The sequence below is a fragment of the Ostrea edulis genome, chromosome 3, assembly GCF_947568905.1.
Source record: "Ostrea edulis chromosome 3, xbOstEdul1.1, whole genome shotgun sequence".
Taxonomy (NCBI): domain Eukaryota; kingdom Metazoa; phylum Mollusca; class Bivalvia; order Ostreida; family Ostreidae; genus Ostrea; species Ostrea edulis.
This window is the reverse complement of record NC_079166.1, coordinates 26,969,737-26,983,992: the sequence shown is the minus strand read 5'-3', so window position 1 is coordinate 26,983,992 and position 14,256 is coordinate 26,969,737. Positions and strand designations below refer to the sequence as shown.

General features: G+C 33.6%; 1 protein-coding gene across 1 annotated transcript; it reads right to left on the bottom strand.

The window, feature by feature from the left end:
- Positions 1 to 1,666: 1,666 nt before the first annotated feature.
- LOC130053314 (uncharacterized) lies at positions 1,667 to 13,708 on the bottom strand. Its single transcript, XM_056160325.1, has 3 exons — positions 13,392 to 13,708; positions 4,366 to 4,466; positions 1,667 to 3,771 (listed from the first exon to the last, which is right to left on the bottom strand). Exon 3 carries the CDS (start codon positions 3,768 to 3,770, stop codon positions 2,397 to 2,399), a length of 1,374 nt encoding a protein of 457 aa, XP_056016300.1. The 5' UTR covers position 3,771; positions 4,366 to 4,466; positions 13,392 to 13,708; the 3' UTR covers positions 1,667 to 2,396.
- Between the last annotated feature and the right edge of the window lie 548 nt (positions 13,709 to 14,256).

The following is a 14,256-nucleotide window of genomic DNA, read 5'->3' as shown; positions in this document are numbered from 1 at the left end:
TATTTGTAAGTAAACTCTGAGCTCTTATTTTGGCCCCATCCTACCCCAAGGACCATGATTTTACAAACGTGAATTTGCACTATGTCAGAAAGTTTTCATGTAAATCTAAGCTTTTATGACTCAGTGGTTCTTGAGAAGACTTTTAAAGATTTTCCCTATATTTGTATGTAAAACTTTTAGCCTCTTTTGTGACCCCATCCTACCCCATAATTTTAACACACGTCAATCTGCACTATACCAGGACGCTTTCGTGTAAATTTCAGCGCATCTGCCCAGTGGAAGAAGATTTTTAAATGACCTCACCCTATTTTGCATTTTTTGATTATCTCCACTTTGAAGGGGGTATGACTCTTCATTTAAAAAGACCTGAGCACGTGTCACCCAAAGAGGTTTTTGCCAAGTTTGGTTGAAATTGGCTAAGTGGTTTTGGAGAAGAAGTCGAAAATGTAAAAAGTTTACAGACGGACAGACGACGGACAACAGTCGATCAGAAAAGCTCACTTGATCTAAGGAAACAGTTAGAAAACACTACGCAATTACGGATAGCATAGGAAGTTAGATAATATATATACGTCTGGTATATTCAGTGGTCCGTGTCTGCCCAACTCTCTATTTTGTATTGCTTATAGGAGTTATGAGATTGATCACTGTTCGTTATCTTCACCTTATACAACTGAAATAGAGAATTACGCATAGCTCTTATCCTTAGACGAATTTGACTCCACTTTTTTGGCACTCTGTCTTTGGCTATAATAGCTCTAAAACTTCATTGTTATTTTGGATTTCAAACATTTCGGTTGAGCATCACTGAAGATACATTATTTGTGGAAATGTGCATCTGGTGCATCAAAATTGGTACCGTATAAGTTTTACATTATGACCCCTGGGTCGAGGCCTCTGCTGGTGGACTGTTAGTCCCCGAGGGTCTCTACAGCCCAATAGCTAAGTACTTCGTTACTAGCTTGAAAATACGGATGTATATTTAATAACTGTTATAAGATTTAGAAATTCATTTCAAAATTAAGGATTATCTCCCTCACGCATAGCTCTTATCCTTAGACGAATTTGACTCCACTTTTTTGGCACGCTGTTTTTGGCTATTATAGCTCTAAAACTTCATTGTTATTTTGGATTTCAAACATTTCGGTTGAGCATCACTGAAGATACATTATTTGTGGAAATGCGCATCTGGTGCATCAAAATTGGTACCGTATAAGTTTTACATTATGACCCCTGGGTCGAGGCCTCTGCTGGTGGACTGTTAGTCCCCGAAGGTCTCTACAGCCCAATAGCTAAGTACTTCGTTACTAGCTTGAAAATACGAATGTATATTTAATTGCTGTTATAAAATTTAGTAATTCATTTTAAAATTAAGGATTATCTCCCTCACGCATAGCTCTTATCCTTAGACGAATTTGACTCCACTTTTTTGGCACGCTGTTTTTGGCTATAATAGCTCTAAAACTTCATTGTTATTTTGGATTTCAAACATTTCGGTTGAGCATCACTGAAGATACATTATTTGTGGAAATGCGCATCTGGTGCATCAAAATTGGTACCGTATAAGTTTTACATACATTACAAATGGAAAATACAGAATATGAATGAAGAATTACGAGCCCGATAGAAATATAACTTTTACAATACAAACGGACAAGTAAGCAATTTAGACATTTTCAAAAATAAAATATGAATGAGCACTGGAATTAATGGGTGCCTAGTCATTCAGCACGAGAATGTGGATTCAACGTTACATTGACCCAACATATTTATGTAAATACAACCCAGCTATACACGTTCCGGGAGACTTCAGGTTTGACAATATCCTATATAGACAAAAGATATCATTCATATACTATGCATCTTTCAGAAGGTTGTGATTCAAATGGCAAAATAAATATCTATATCTATCGATATGTCAAAAGTATGAACCAGGAATGCACAGGGGACAGGCTGCTTCGTAGACGCAGTCACGCCTGACTGCATACAACAGACACGGCTAGATCAGCTGAATATGCGTTGTAGAGAACTGAAAATCAGGTGTAACGCAGAGACAGTGTGGTTGAACAGACACAAAGCAGACAATGAGATTTTTGTGTCTGGTAAGATTTTTTGTTCTGTCTGGTTGAAGATGGGCATTAGGTGAATATGTCCTTAAACACTATCATGAAGTGAGGAGAACCAAAGCAAACTAACACCAATATATCACACATATGTAACATATAATGATTTTCCAAAATGTAAAAGTTTGATGAATACATGTAGTTAAAATGTTCTTTGAAAGTTCCATATCATATTCTAACATTTAGTTGAATTTGGTTGAAATAGGATCCATTTCGTGAAACAAAATGTCACATTGAAATAATGTTATGTCTAGTCTAGCGATTAATGTTTTGTCACTTCTTTTTGGAGGCGAAGGCACTAATGATTTTAGGATTTTCAACTTTATTGATTTCACCCTCATTTCTACGATGACAAACTTCCTTAAGTGACCATTCATGCTGTTCAGTTGGTAGGCCTTCAGGATACATCTTGTCGGTCACAGCCCCTTTTATCATACCCCAAATAGTGTTTGGCATATAAATGAATCTGCCAGGGTATTTAACAACGGATATCAAACAATTGTCATTCTGTAAACGGAGAACCTTGAACATTCCTTCCTCTCTTGGTCGAATACTCGTTTTGCCTAGAAGTGAATTGGGTTTCATATAAATATATGAAGACTGCGTTTTAAATGACGTGATGAAAAATATATTTTCTCCTTTCGATGCAACTTCAAAGCAAAATTGAGCATAATCATCATGTGGCGCCGTAGATGTACTCCACACATATTTTACGGCAGCTGTATTCATCCAATGACCTCGAAATACTACCGGATGCAGAGCAATGCTTTTGTTTGTCAAAAAATCACCGATTTCCCATCTGCATGACTGTTCTTTTGTAGCAGACCATTTAGCTTTTAGAAACATATCCACTTGAGGATAATCTGTAATGCTAAATGATGACAAAAATATAGCATTCTCGTGGCTGGGCTCTAGTATTCTGTTTAAAAAAACAACTCTTCGCCGGCTATCGTTTTCCATATACATCTTAATTTGCTCTGTTGCGCTTTTCATTGTTTTATCAGGTACAATTGACAAAAGCAAAATGTGCATCATACATCGCATGATCGCAACACGTACGTACACATTCAAACACTCTCCAACAAACTTGAGGGTGTTTTCTTCACGGATATTTTTATACCTTAAAATGATAGTCTGTAACGATCCCGAAAACCCCATACCGATTTCCTTGTAGTTGACATTATCTAAGAGCCTGTCAATGCTTTCTTCTGTTTTCTCTCCGTGTTCATTGAACCACTTTAACTCACCACTTCGTGCCTCAAAACATTCACAAAATTCATGCAATTTTTCTTCAATATCTCTCATTTTCTCTGACAATTCTAAACGTAAATTCTCTGATATCATAGAATATAGACCTCCACATCCTTTGATAGATGAAAAAATTTTACAAATAAATATCAGAACGTTAACTATGGTTTCCAAGTATGGCACATTAAAAAGATTCACAGCAAGTGAAACTAGGTCATGAATACTTTCAAACTTGTCTTTTTCTTCTTGTATACAGTTTACTGCATCTGTAAACACTTTCTCTGCAAATCCCGCAAGATCTGTTTGCTCCAGACATAGTGCTATGCAATGAGCGTTTAAATGTCGACTGTTGTCTACTTTAATAGCTTTTATTAAGCTGGTCACAGCAGCTTCCACCATTCTGTAATGATAGATGAAATGAAAGATTCCTCCACTTACATGTGACCTTGTGAAATTTCGCATTAAAAATTAGTCTTTAATTGGATAGTTGATTTCCCGAATTCAAGATGTTTTTTACTATGAATTGACGCTCATTGCAAAATGATGATTATTAGCCTAGGAGAGGAAAATAACAAAATGTTTGAAGATTGGTTATAGCAAACTTTTTTCGCCATGAAGGTCGCCTATGCCATGATTTACCGTATTATGAAGTGAGACACTAGTGTATTACGTCTCTTAAAGTTACAAAATGAAAAGGTGGATATAACAAATGGTGAAATATGATGATATGAAAACATTGAAAATACTGAAATGCAATAAGCATTCCGATATTGGATATTTAAATTCTTAGAATGATATTTAGTAAATCATACAGTATTTTAACAAAAACGACCCAACAATTTATATGAAAATAAAAACCCAGAAAACATTTCATTTAAAAACATTTTGATACATAAAACCGCCTAATAATCGAAATGAAACAGTCAAACAGCATTCGACCTAATTACAGGTATGATAGCATAATGTATAGTATAAATGAATAAATCAAACTTACCTTCACTTAAGTTGCCGAATAATGCTTCAAGGATTGATGATTCGACATATAGTTGTCTGTATTCGAACGTTAATCAAGGCACACTTCATATAAAGACCCACCTACAATATTTTAAAGGGTATCTGTAGATTTTAACTATCTTTATTTTTAGATATCGTTAGTGACAAATTCACCGAGAGTTAGTTTGTCGATACAGTGGTCTATATTTCGTAGACATTTTTTTTTAAATTCAGTAGCTATTATGCTTTGCATCTCTAATTTGGATAGAATGCCTAACTTTAAACTGTCTAACTTTTAAAATTTATTGCCTGCATGTAACTGCGCATTTATAAGAGCACCCCCTTCAATTATTGATTGTGTTTCATTTGACACTTTAAATTCAATTTGAATACAACACCTGCTTTTCATTACTGATAATTCCGTTCATCTGATCAACACGGATATGAATGGTCAGCAGGGGTTATCTTGTGGTTTTTTAATGATCGCTAGATATAAAGATTTCCTGCCTATAATATCAAAAGACCTAATCTTTGACTTATCATGAAGAATGATCGTATGAAGTGTTAAAAAGTCATACCTGATTCCACCTTTGGTATAACCATTGGAACTGTTTGTCCAACTCTCTATTTAGTATTGCTTATAGGTGTTGTGAGATTGATCAGTGTTATCTTCACGTTTTGATATTGTTGATTTGAAAAAACGTTCATGATTTCAAATATACAAAAAAATTGGTATAATTCTTGAGAATCCATTTTTAATTCACACCACTTCTAGCATATTTCGTGGTACAATAGATCTAAATATTCTCCTTCAAAACTGTTAGTATTTTTGTGAGGAGCAACAATAGAGGCTTGGTAAAACATTTACTGAATCCAGCAATGTATCTAATGTTTTTTTTTTACTTATTTATGAGGTTCAGAAATCCAGCATAGGTACGGTACTCATATTCATCCGTCCCATTGACTGGAATATTAAATGTTTTAAAACTGAATTATAATTTTGAAGAATTCTATCTTTTGAAAAGGCAGTTGGGGTATAAGAATATGTAGGATTACCAAATGTGAAATTAATGCCAAGTTCGTTGAAAATACCGTTATAACAATGAGTCTTACAAACAACGATAATGTTGTTATAAGCTTTGTCATCTTGAACCAAACCTAATTTCTCATATAACCTGTCTAATTCTTTGATCACTTTTGGTTTACTAAACACACAGTGAAATACTGAAATGTAATAAGTATTTTGATATGGGTATTTGAATTCCAAGAATGATATTTAGTAAATCAAATAGTATCAAAAACACGACCAAACAATTTATATGCACATAAAAAGCCAGAAAACCTTTCACTTAAAACTACATTGATATATAAAATCGCCTAATAATCGAAATGAAACAGTCCAACAGCATTTGACCTAATTACACACATGATAGCATATTGTATAAAATAAATGAGTAAATGAAACTTGCCTTCACTGAGGCTGCTGAATCATTGAATGATTCCTCAATGATTAATGATTCGACATTCAGTTGTCTGTATTCGAACGCCAATCAAGACCTACTCTTTGTAAAGACCCACAAACAATAGTTTAAAGATTTTAACTATCTTTATTTTTAGATTTCCTTTGTGAAAAATTCACGAACTTATTAAAGAATGGTAATTTGTCGTCACAATGGTCTTCCTTATTTCTCCATACTATACCATGGTTTATATTTCTGAAACATTATTCATAAAATTCAGTAGCTATCATGCTTTGTATGTTGAATTTGGATACAATGCCTAACTTTAAAATGTCTAACATTAAGAATTTGTTGTCTGCATGAAACTGAGAATTTATATTCAATTATTGCTTGTGTTTCATTTGACACTTTGAATTCAATTCATCTGATCAAAGCGGGTATGAATGGTCCGCAGGGGTTATCGTGTGATGTTTAACAATGTGATGTTTGAATGATCGCTAGATATAAAGATTTTCCGTCTATGATATCAAAAGACCTAGTCGGTGGCGTCGGTGGCCTAGTGGTTAGCCCGTCAGACTCTCGACCGAAAGGTCGTGGGTTCGAGTCCTGGCCGCGGCAGTTCTGACGTTGTGTCCTTGGGAAAGGCACTTTACATTTCCTCACTCCACCCAAGTGTAAAAGGGGTACCTGGCTATAGACAGTGAAAGATATTATTAGAATGTTAGTGGTCTAGCGCTTGTAATGGCAGCTTGCACTGTATGCTTCCTAGGAGGCTGAGAAAGTTCTAGATTGATATAAGGTCTGCCAGGGTAATAATGTACATTGATTATTGTAAAGCGCTTTGAGCAGCATATGCTGGAAAAGGCGCTATATAAAACCAATTATTATTATTATTAGTCTTTGACTTATCATTAAGAATGATCGTATGAAGTGTTAAAAAGTCCTACCTGATCCCACCTCTGCTGAAACCATTAGTCCGTGTTTGTCCAACTCTCTGTTTAGTATTGCTTATACATGTAGCTGTTATGAGATTGACCACTGTTATCTTCACGTTTTAATGTTGTTGATTTGAGAAAACTTTCATGATTTTAAATATATTTAAAAAATCAATGTTAAAATTCTTGAGAATTTATTTTTGATTCACACCACTTCTAGCATATGTTGTGGCACATTAGATCTAAAAATTCTCCTTCAAAACTGTTAGTATTTTCGTGAGGAGCAAAGATAGAGGAATCCAGCATAGGTGCTGCAACTCATATTCCATATGATTGAAAAATCTTGAGTGGGACGTTAAACAATAGACAACCAACCAACAGAATCTAAGGAGAATGTAATACTCAAAACGAATATGTAAAATTAGCTAAAAGCTTATCAACTAATTGCAGAATTTATAAGCATCGAGAGAAATCTCTTTATTTGGAAAAAGGTTGGTGTCAGCTTCAAATTAGGCGAAAATGAACATGAATATAAAAAAGTGTATAAAGTGGACCAGAATTTGACTCCAAACTATCTTAGAGATATATTTCCAGCTAAAATTGGAACACAGGAAATACTCTAAATTGTATATCCCTAAATTTAAATGTCAAATATATAAAAATCACTGTACCCCAACTGTTGTAAATGATTATGCAAGACTTCGGCACAATTGTATATTAAATAAACATTTATTCCTTAGTAACATCATCGGTAGTCCTCTGTATACTTGATGATCGGGTCCTTAAAAAGCAAACAATTATTGTCAATTCTAATCGTATACTTTTATCTATTCAATTCGTAGAAAGAATTGTATAGTTAAGATGTGATTAATTAGTGACTTTATAGTAAAACCAAACTGTCGGTAAACGATTTATATACACATCTACCAAAGATTTTTCATATTATTTATCCTGATGAACAGAATATTTTTTCCGTTTTCTAGAAATTCATATTTTTATCTCTTTTATTGAGTAATTTTGGCTAAAATTTAAGGTGTTCCACTTATAATGGAGAAGATTAGTGCTTATAGAACGTTAGCGTGATTAATTCTACGCAATCAGTGCTGTAAAATCTGATTTACATGTAAAGTTGACTATTAATGCACAAAGTATTATGGAAAACTATTTTACAGTTATAGATAATCTTAGAGGGCGAGTGACTGTAATCGGTCTAGAAATGAAAGTAGCTATCAGACATCTTACAAAATCTAGTTCACAAGATATGGATGAAACATTATTATCTGCAACACTAAGACTCAACTTAAATGTGTATTTTTTTACGAATAGTATAATTTGACCTTTTGACCCAGCATTACGTGCGCAAAACATAGTATACGAAGGTAAAGTGACCAGGGTTAAAATACTGGATAATTGATAGAGAACATATAACGGAATTTGAATTGTTTCTATGCTGTTTATATGTTTGCATGTATAGTGGTAGTCATTGTGTATTGATAAAGTGGCTTTTTTATTCAAAGATCCAAAACAGGGACATGTGGGAAAGTTGGTTGGCGGGAATTTCTATTTTAACTTTAAGCAGACGACAGGACGGGTTCTACACGTTTTTGCTTGTTAGTTGATGTGTATGTGTGTGTTTGTCCATGTGTGGACGTCATTTTAGAGATTCCATTTGGATTTAAGAGGCTGTGCAAAGGCACAAATAAAGAGTTTCCTTTATATAATTTCAACAGGATATGATCAGGCAAGTCAGAAGTCTGTATATTATCAAGTATTATTATTATCAGTTTACAATTACAAAAGGTGAGATATTAAAAGAAAATGAGTTCAATTGGACACTTAATTCTACATGGTGTATATATCTTTGTGTGTGTTTGTGTGTGTGTGTATGTGTGCGTGCGTGTGTATGTGTGCGTGCGTGCGCGCGAGCGTGCGTGTGTGTGTATGTGTGTGTGCGTGCGTGCGTGCATGTGTGTGTGCGCGTCCACCAGATACGCATTTCGACAAATAATGTCTCTTCAGTGATGCCAAAGCCGACATTTTGGAAATTCGAAATAACAATAAATTTGTGAGAGCTAAACAGGAAAACTAGAGTGCCAAAAAATAGAGCCAAATTCGTCCAAGGATATGAGCTATGCATGTGGGAGATAATCCTTAATTTTGAAATGAATTTCTAAATTTTATCCCATCAATTAAATAACAGGTTTTTTTTTATCTGACAAGGGTATTACTGTTAGGCCAGGACAGAGTGTGACCGGTTGACAGGGAATGCTTACTCCTCCTACGTACCTGATGTCACTTCCGGCATATGCACGGTCCGTGTTTGCCCAACTCTTTATTTTGTATTCCTTGCAGGAGTCATGCGATTGATCACTGTTTATCTTCACCTGTCATTGATTTGATTGACGAAATGTATCAGTCATGATGGACAAAGGCTTTCTTATTCAAGACTTGTTCCGAATTAAACATGCAACTGTAGTGATTTTTCCATTCTCGGGCAGAAAGGGAAGTTTTCGCAAGATTACGGATGCATGTAGAGAGTAATTTGCAAAAGTAAAGAATACCATATATTTGATGGATTTATTCCATTGAACTTGGCTTTGTCGATAAATCAGATTTGGATTGGTTGTACAGTTTTAACAATTTCTCGAAGCTCATTGTTTTAAACTTAAAATTTGCAATTGCATAAAATTCTTCTTTACCCCCAAGACATATCTTACTTTTAGAATTATCTTGTATTGTGTTAAGTTACATTATATTGAAACAAACCGATTATTCCTGGAGTAATTGTTCCATTTTTATACATAAGTGGAAATATTTTGCAGAAAATATACTTCATAAGGATTCCACATGCTGATCATATACCAATAAAATGTTCCATACATTTAATGTAACATTCATGTAAATGAAAGGTGAAGATAACGAACAGTGATCAATCTTATAACTCCTACAAGCAATACAAAATAGACAGTTGGGCAAATGCTGACCCCCGGACACACCAGGGGTGGGATCAGGTGCCTAGGAGGAGTAAGCATCCCCTGTCGACCGGTCACACCTGCTGGGAGCCCAATATCCTGATATATTGCCGTAATGTGTAATAAAAGTTTTAAACTTTCAAGAACATTTGTCTTTGCAACTTTCAATATGGTAGGATGAACCATCAAATGACAATAAATTCAATTTTGAAGTTATTTTGATTTTGACACTTTCTGCAAATGAGGATGGATGAAACTGCAAAATGTTCTGATCAGCCGATTTACTATTGTCAAAATAAATGTTTGTCCTTTTGATATTCTGGCGGTTCTCAATAAAAAAAACTCGCACCACATTAAGCCAGTCAGTTCCATCTTGCCCTTTAATTGGTAAAAGTAACTGTGACTTGTTTTCAGTTTGTATGTTCCATTAGTTTTGTTCTTCACTAGATATTTACAATCTAGACAAAAATCCTTGTCAGGGCACTTAATATCAATAAGACCGAACTCAGGTATGCTTATGTGGGCAAAGACTTTACTGTCAGAATATGTCAGAATATGTCCCAAGAAAAGCAGTTGGATTGAGTACAAAGTGCACTTATACACATTATTCCCTGTGTTTTCGGAGTACAGTACAATTTGTCAGGTTCATGTCCATATTTCATGGCAGCAAATTGGATGATTTTAGTCTGTAGTATACTTATCGTAAGACGTTGACAGTCAGATTTTCTACTACAAATATCTTTAAATATGACAAACATTATATGATTTCTACAGACATCATGTTATGTCTTGTTATAAATATGTTCGTTTTTGTTCTAGTTCTATTGCAAAATCATGATTAATATAGAGCTCCATAAATACATGACAATATGTCTAGCCCCAAACAATACTATATTCTGAAATAAGGTTGGGTAATTTATAATCAGGAAAAATCTATTGATCAAGTTTGTTGATGATAAGGTCACCATCTGAGTTGGGAATTTTCTGCTGATAGGAAAGGAGAGATCCAACAGGCACTGAACGAAATTGTGAGGGACTAGTTTCACTATTGTCTTCGTCAGTGCCACAAACCTTTAAATTTAGGCATAATTACTGACTGCTGTAAGTTGCTTTGTTAAAGTTTTATTCAATTCATTGCTCGATATTCTTTTCACAGGGAAAACACATTAGGTTTCAAGTTTCAAGTTTTTCTTTTTCTAATTCGTTGTTTACACACCATAGAGAACATATTAAGCATTTATTCAAAACCAATATCCACACATGCACAAGTTATCCATAGAAACATATATCACAATCTTGATAACAAAAAGTAACAATAATTGACTAGATATATTTAACACGGAGGGTTTGCTCTTTCGGTAATGAATTGTATGTATTTACACAATTTAAAAGTATATTATGAAATTTGATAACATTGGGTCTAGTATCTTTTTAAACTTGCATTTAATCTGTAATTGGATATTTATGTATACAGTTATTTATAAACAACCCACTTCAGTTTTAGTATTATTTTATGCCCTTTTCTAATTAATTATTGTTCTTTGTTTTTGTTTGCTTTTATTGTTTTACATGTAAAGTGTTTTAGGGTAGTTGTCTATATTATCGCCTAATATCATTCAAAGCAGGCTAAATAAGAATAAAATGCATATATATATATATATATATATATATATATATATATATATATATATAAAGCACTAGAATGACCAACGACATGAACAATTGGAATTGTCAAAATTTCGGGACAACCTGTCCCTTCGTCAGGACGGGAAAGGATTACATTATGGAGAAAACACAAATATAATTAACAATAAGCACTAAACCTACACTACAAAATTAGCTAAAAACTTTTCCAGCGGATTACACGTTGCAGGCTCTATATCGATAAATATGCTACTGTTACATTGTTCTTCAGAAGAGATAGCTAAGTGATTGTTATATTTAGATTTATATATGAGTAAAGCTGATTCACGTGTTTTTAGTTTTCCTGTGACACATCAAAATTGGTACCGTATAAGTTTTACATGTCATCAGTACAAATAATAACTTGAATTTTTTTTATAGAAGTAAAAATATGTTTCATTTTTACACCGCCTTTCAAATAAAGCTTATGGAAATGACATAATAGGTTTAATAGCCCAATGTAATGACCTTTATAAAGCGCCTTAGAGGAAGTTTTATATAAGACGCTATTTAGATATTAGTATTATCATATTGTTTTTTCCAGCTTTACAATCACAGTGATATGATAAAACCATACAAGGTGAATTCATCGAGAACATGACCTGCAAATGTTTATTTACATTTTACTAATCATACATACGCATGTAATATGAATGTAAAACTTATACAGTACCAATTTTGATGCACCAGATGCGCATTTCGACAAATAATGTCTCTCCAGTGATGCTCAAGCCGAAAATTTGGAAATTCGAAATAACAATAAACTTTTTAGAGCTAAAAGGAAAACTAGAGTGCCAAAAAAATGGAGTCAAATTCGTCGAAGGATAAGAGCTATGTATGAGGGAGATAATCCTTACTTTTTTAAATGAATTTCTAAATTTTATAACAGCAATTAAATATACATCCGTATTTTCAAGCTAGTGACGAAGTACTTAGCTACTTGGCTGTAGAGACCCTCGGGGACTAACAGCCCATCAGCAGAGGCCTCGACTCAGGAGTCATAATGTAAAACTTATACGGTACCAATTTTGATGCACCAGATGCACATTTCGACAAATAATGTCTCTTCAGTGATGGTCAAGCTGAAGGTTCGGAAATTCGAATATATATATTTTATAGTATTGATTTTAACAAAACTGTTTAAGATTTCATATAGTTATATGTATGAATACAGAAATTTTCATAAAACATATATTAGATTGCATAAGTATATTTTTGTGTATTTAAGATTTCTCCATTAAAGAAAACGAGTTGAGCATTGTGTGGGGTTTTTTCTTAGCCTGAATGGAAGACAATAAGTAATCTCTTTAACACCAAATAACTATTGTTATTATGCTGAAGATATATGCAGCATATAAAAAAGAAAACAAATACGAAAAAACCCACGAAAACACAAAATAATAGTGCAAACAACATATCTCATTATTAGCTTATTCTATTTCAACAAATCATTAAAAACTCACATTGTCAACACGAATAATATTTGAAGACTCATCATCAAACCGTAATTCTATACGGAATGTTATATTACCTCAAAGAAGGGTAGACCCTTATTCTAACACACACTATGTTAAGCAACTACTATGAACTGCATGTACTGACGTGAGATATAAGTAAAAATAAAACAGAAGATTGACCTACTTTATACAAAGAAAATTACATGTGTGTGCCAACTTTGTTTCTGGAAGCCCTGATCGAGAGAGGAAAACTGATGATTGACGACCTAAGTGCATGTTTTCAAACGATTAACACGTGTGTTGATTAGACTAAAACAGCTGATATTGCGTAAATATATGTACCCTGTTTATGTCGATACATCTAACTCAAATCTATATACAGCAACATGACACAGTTCCAAATCTACATAAATTATAAGGAACCAAAGGGATTATAATATTTTGAACAATGGTAGAATATACCGCGTCGTAAGCACCCAGATGCTATTATGTCTAGTGTAAACAGCTGATAAAGTTTTACCTTCAACATCGTGAATGTAGCCCTCTGCGACGTTACTACATCCTTTGAGCGAGGATATTTATGTTGTTATGAAGGTGTACACTGGATATTCCTCACCAAAATCGTTTTCTAGGCCATGGTGTTTATAGTCTGTGCCTTGTTTTGGTTTAAAAATGGCCGCGGGGTCAAAAACGGTATGCAGTTCTAATTTTGTTTTGAATACATGTGAATGTTTATGAAGCTCAGGCGTCAGATTATGCATTACATTTTTTGCGACTTTTGAATCATCAACTATGATTTTCATATGGATGTACACTGTATGTTTTCTTTTATCCAGATTTATTCTTTATAAATTTTCGGATGAAAAAAATAGATTACGAACAATAAGACCGTATCTGATAAAAAGAATACATTCTAACCAAGTTTGTACCCTTGATATACAAATTCGAATTAAAAAAAACTGGTCGCTTTGCATGTCAATACGAAAAAGTTGTCTATTACTAGAAGTGTACTAACCAAATTCCACTGTTGTAAAGGGAAACTTCCAGAAAAATGATTTATATCGTTAATCTCTAAATCAAAATATTCACTAAATTTTAAATTCTATTAAAATTTTCATTGTATTTTCATATACATTCTTATCACATTGATATGTTGCTAATATTCTTCTTTTTTTTTAAACTTAGTTGTTGTACTTTTAACTTTTAATGTTGCCAATTAATATATATCAATCTATCTATTCCATGCAATCACAAGCTTCGGGAAATAGGTGTCTTCTTGAGGGACAATAAACTTGATATTGTCCTCATAGCCAGTAAATAGGTGTATAAAATTGTTTATGTTGTCCAATTTGACATAAATAGTTATATTGACAAAATCTATAATA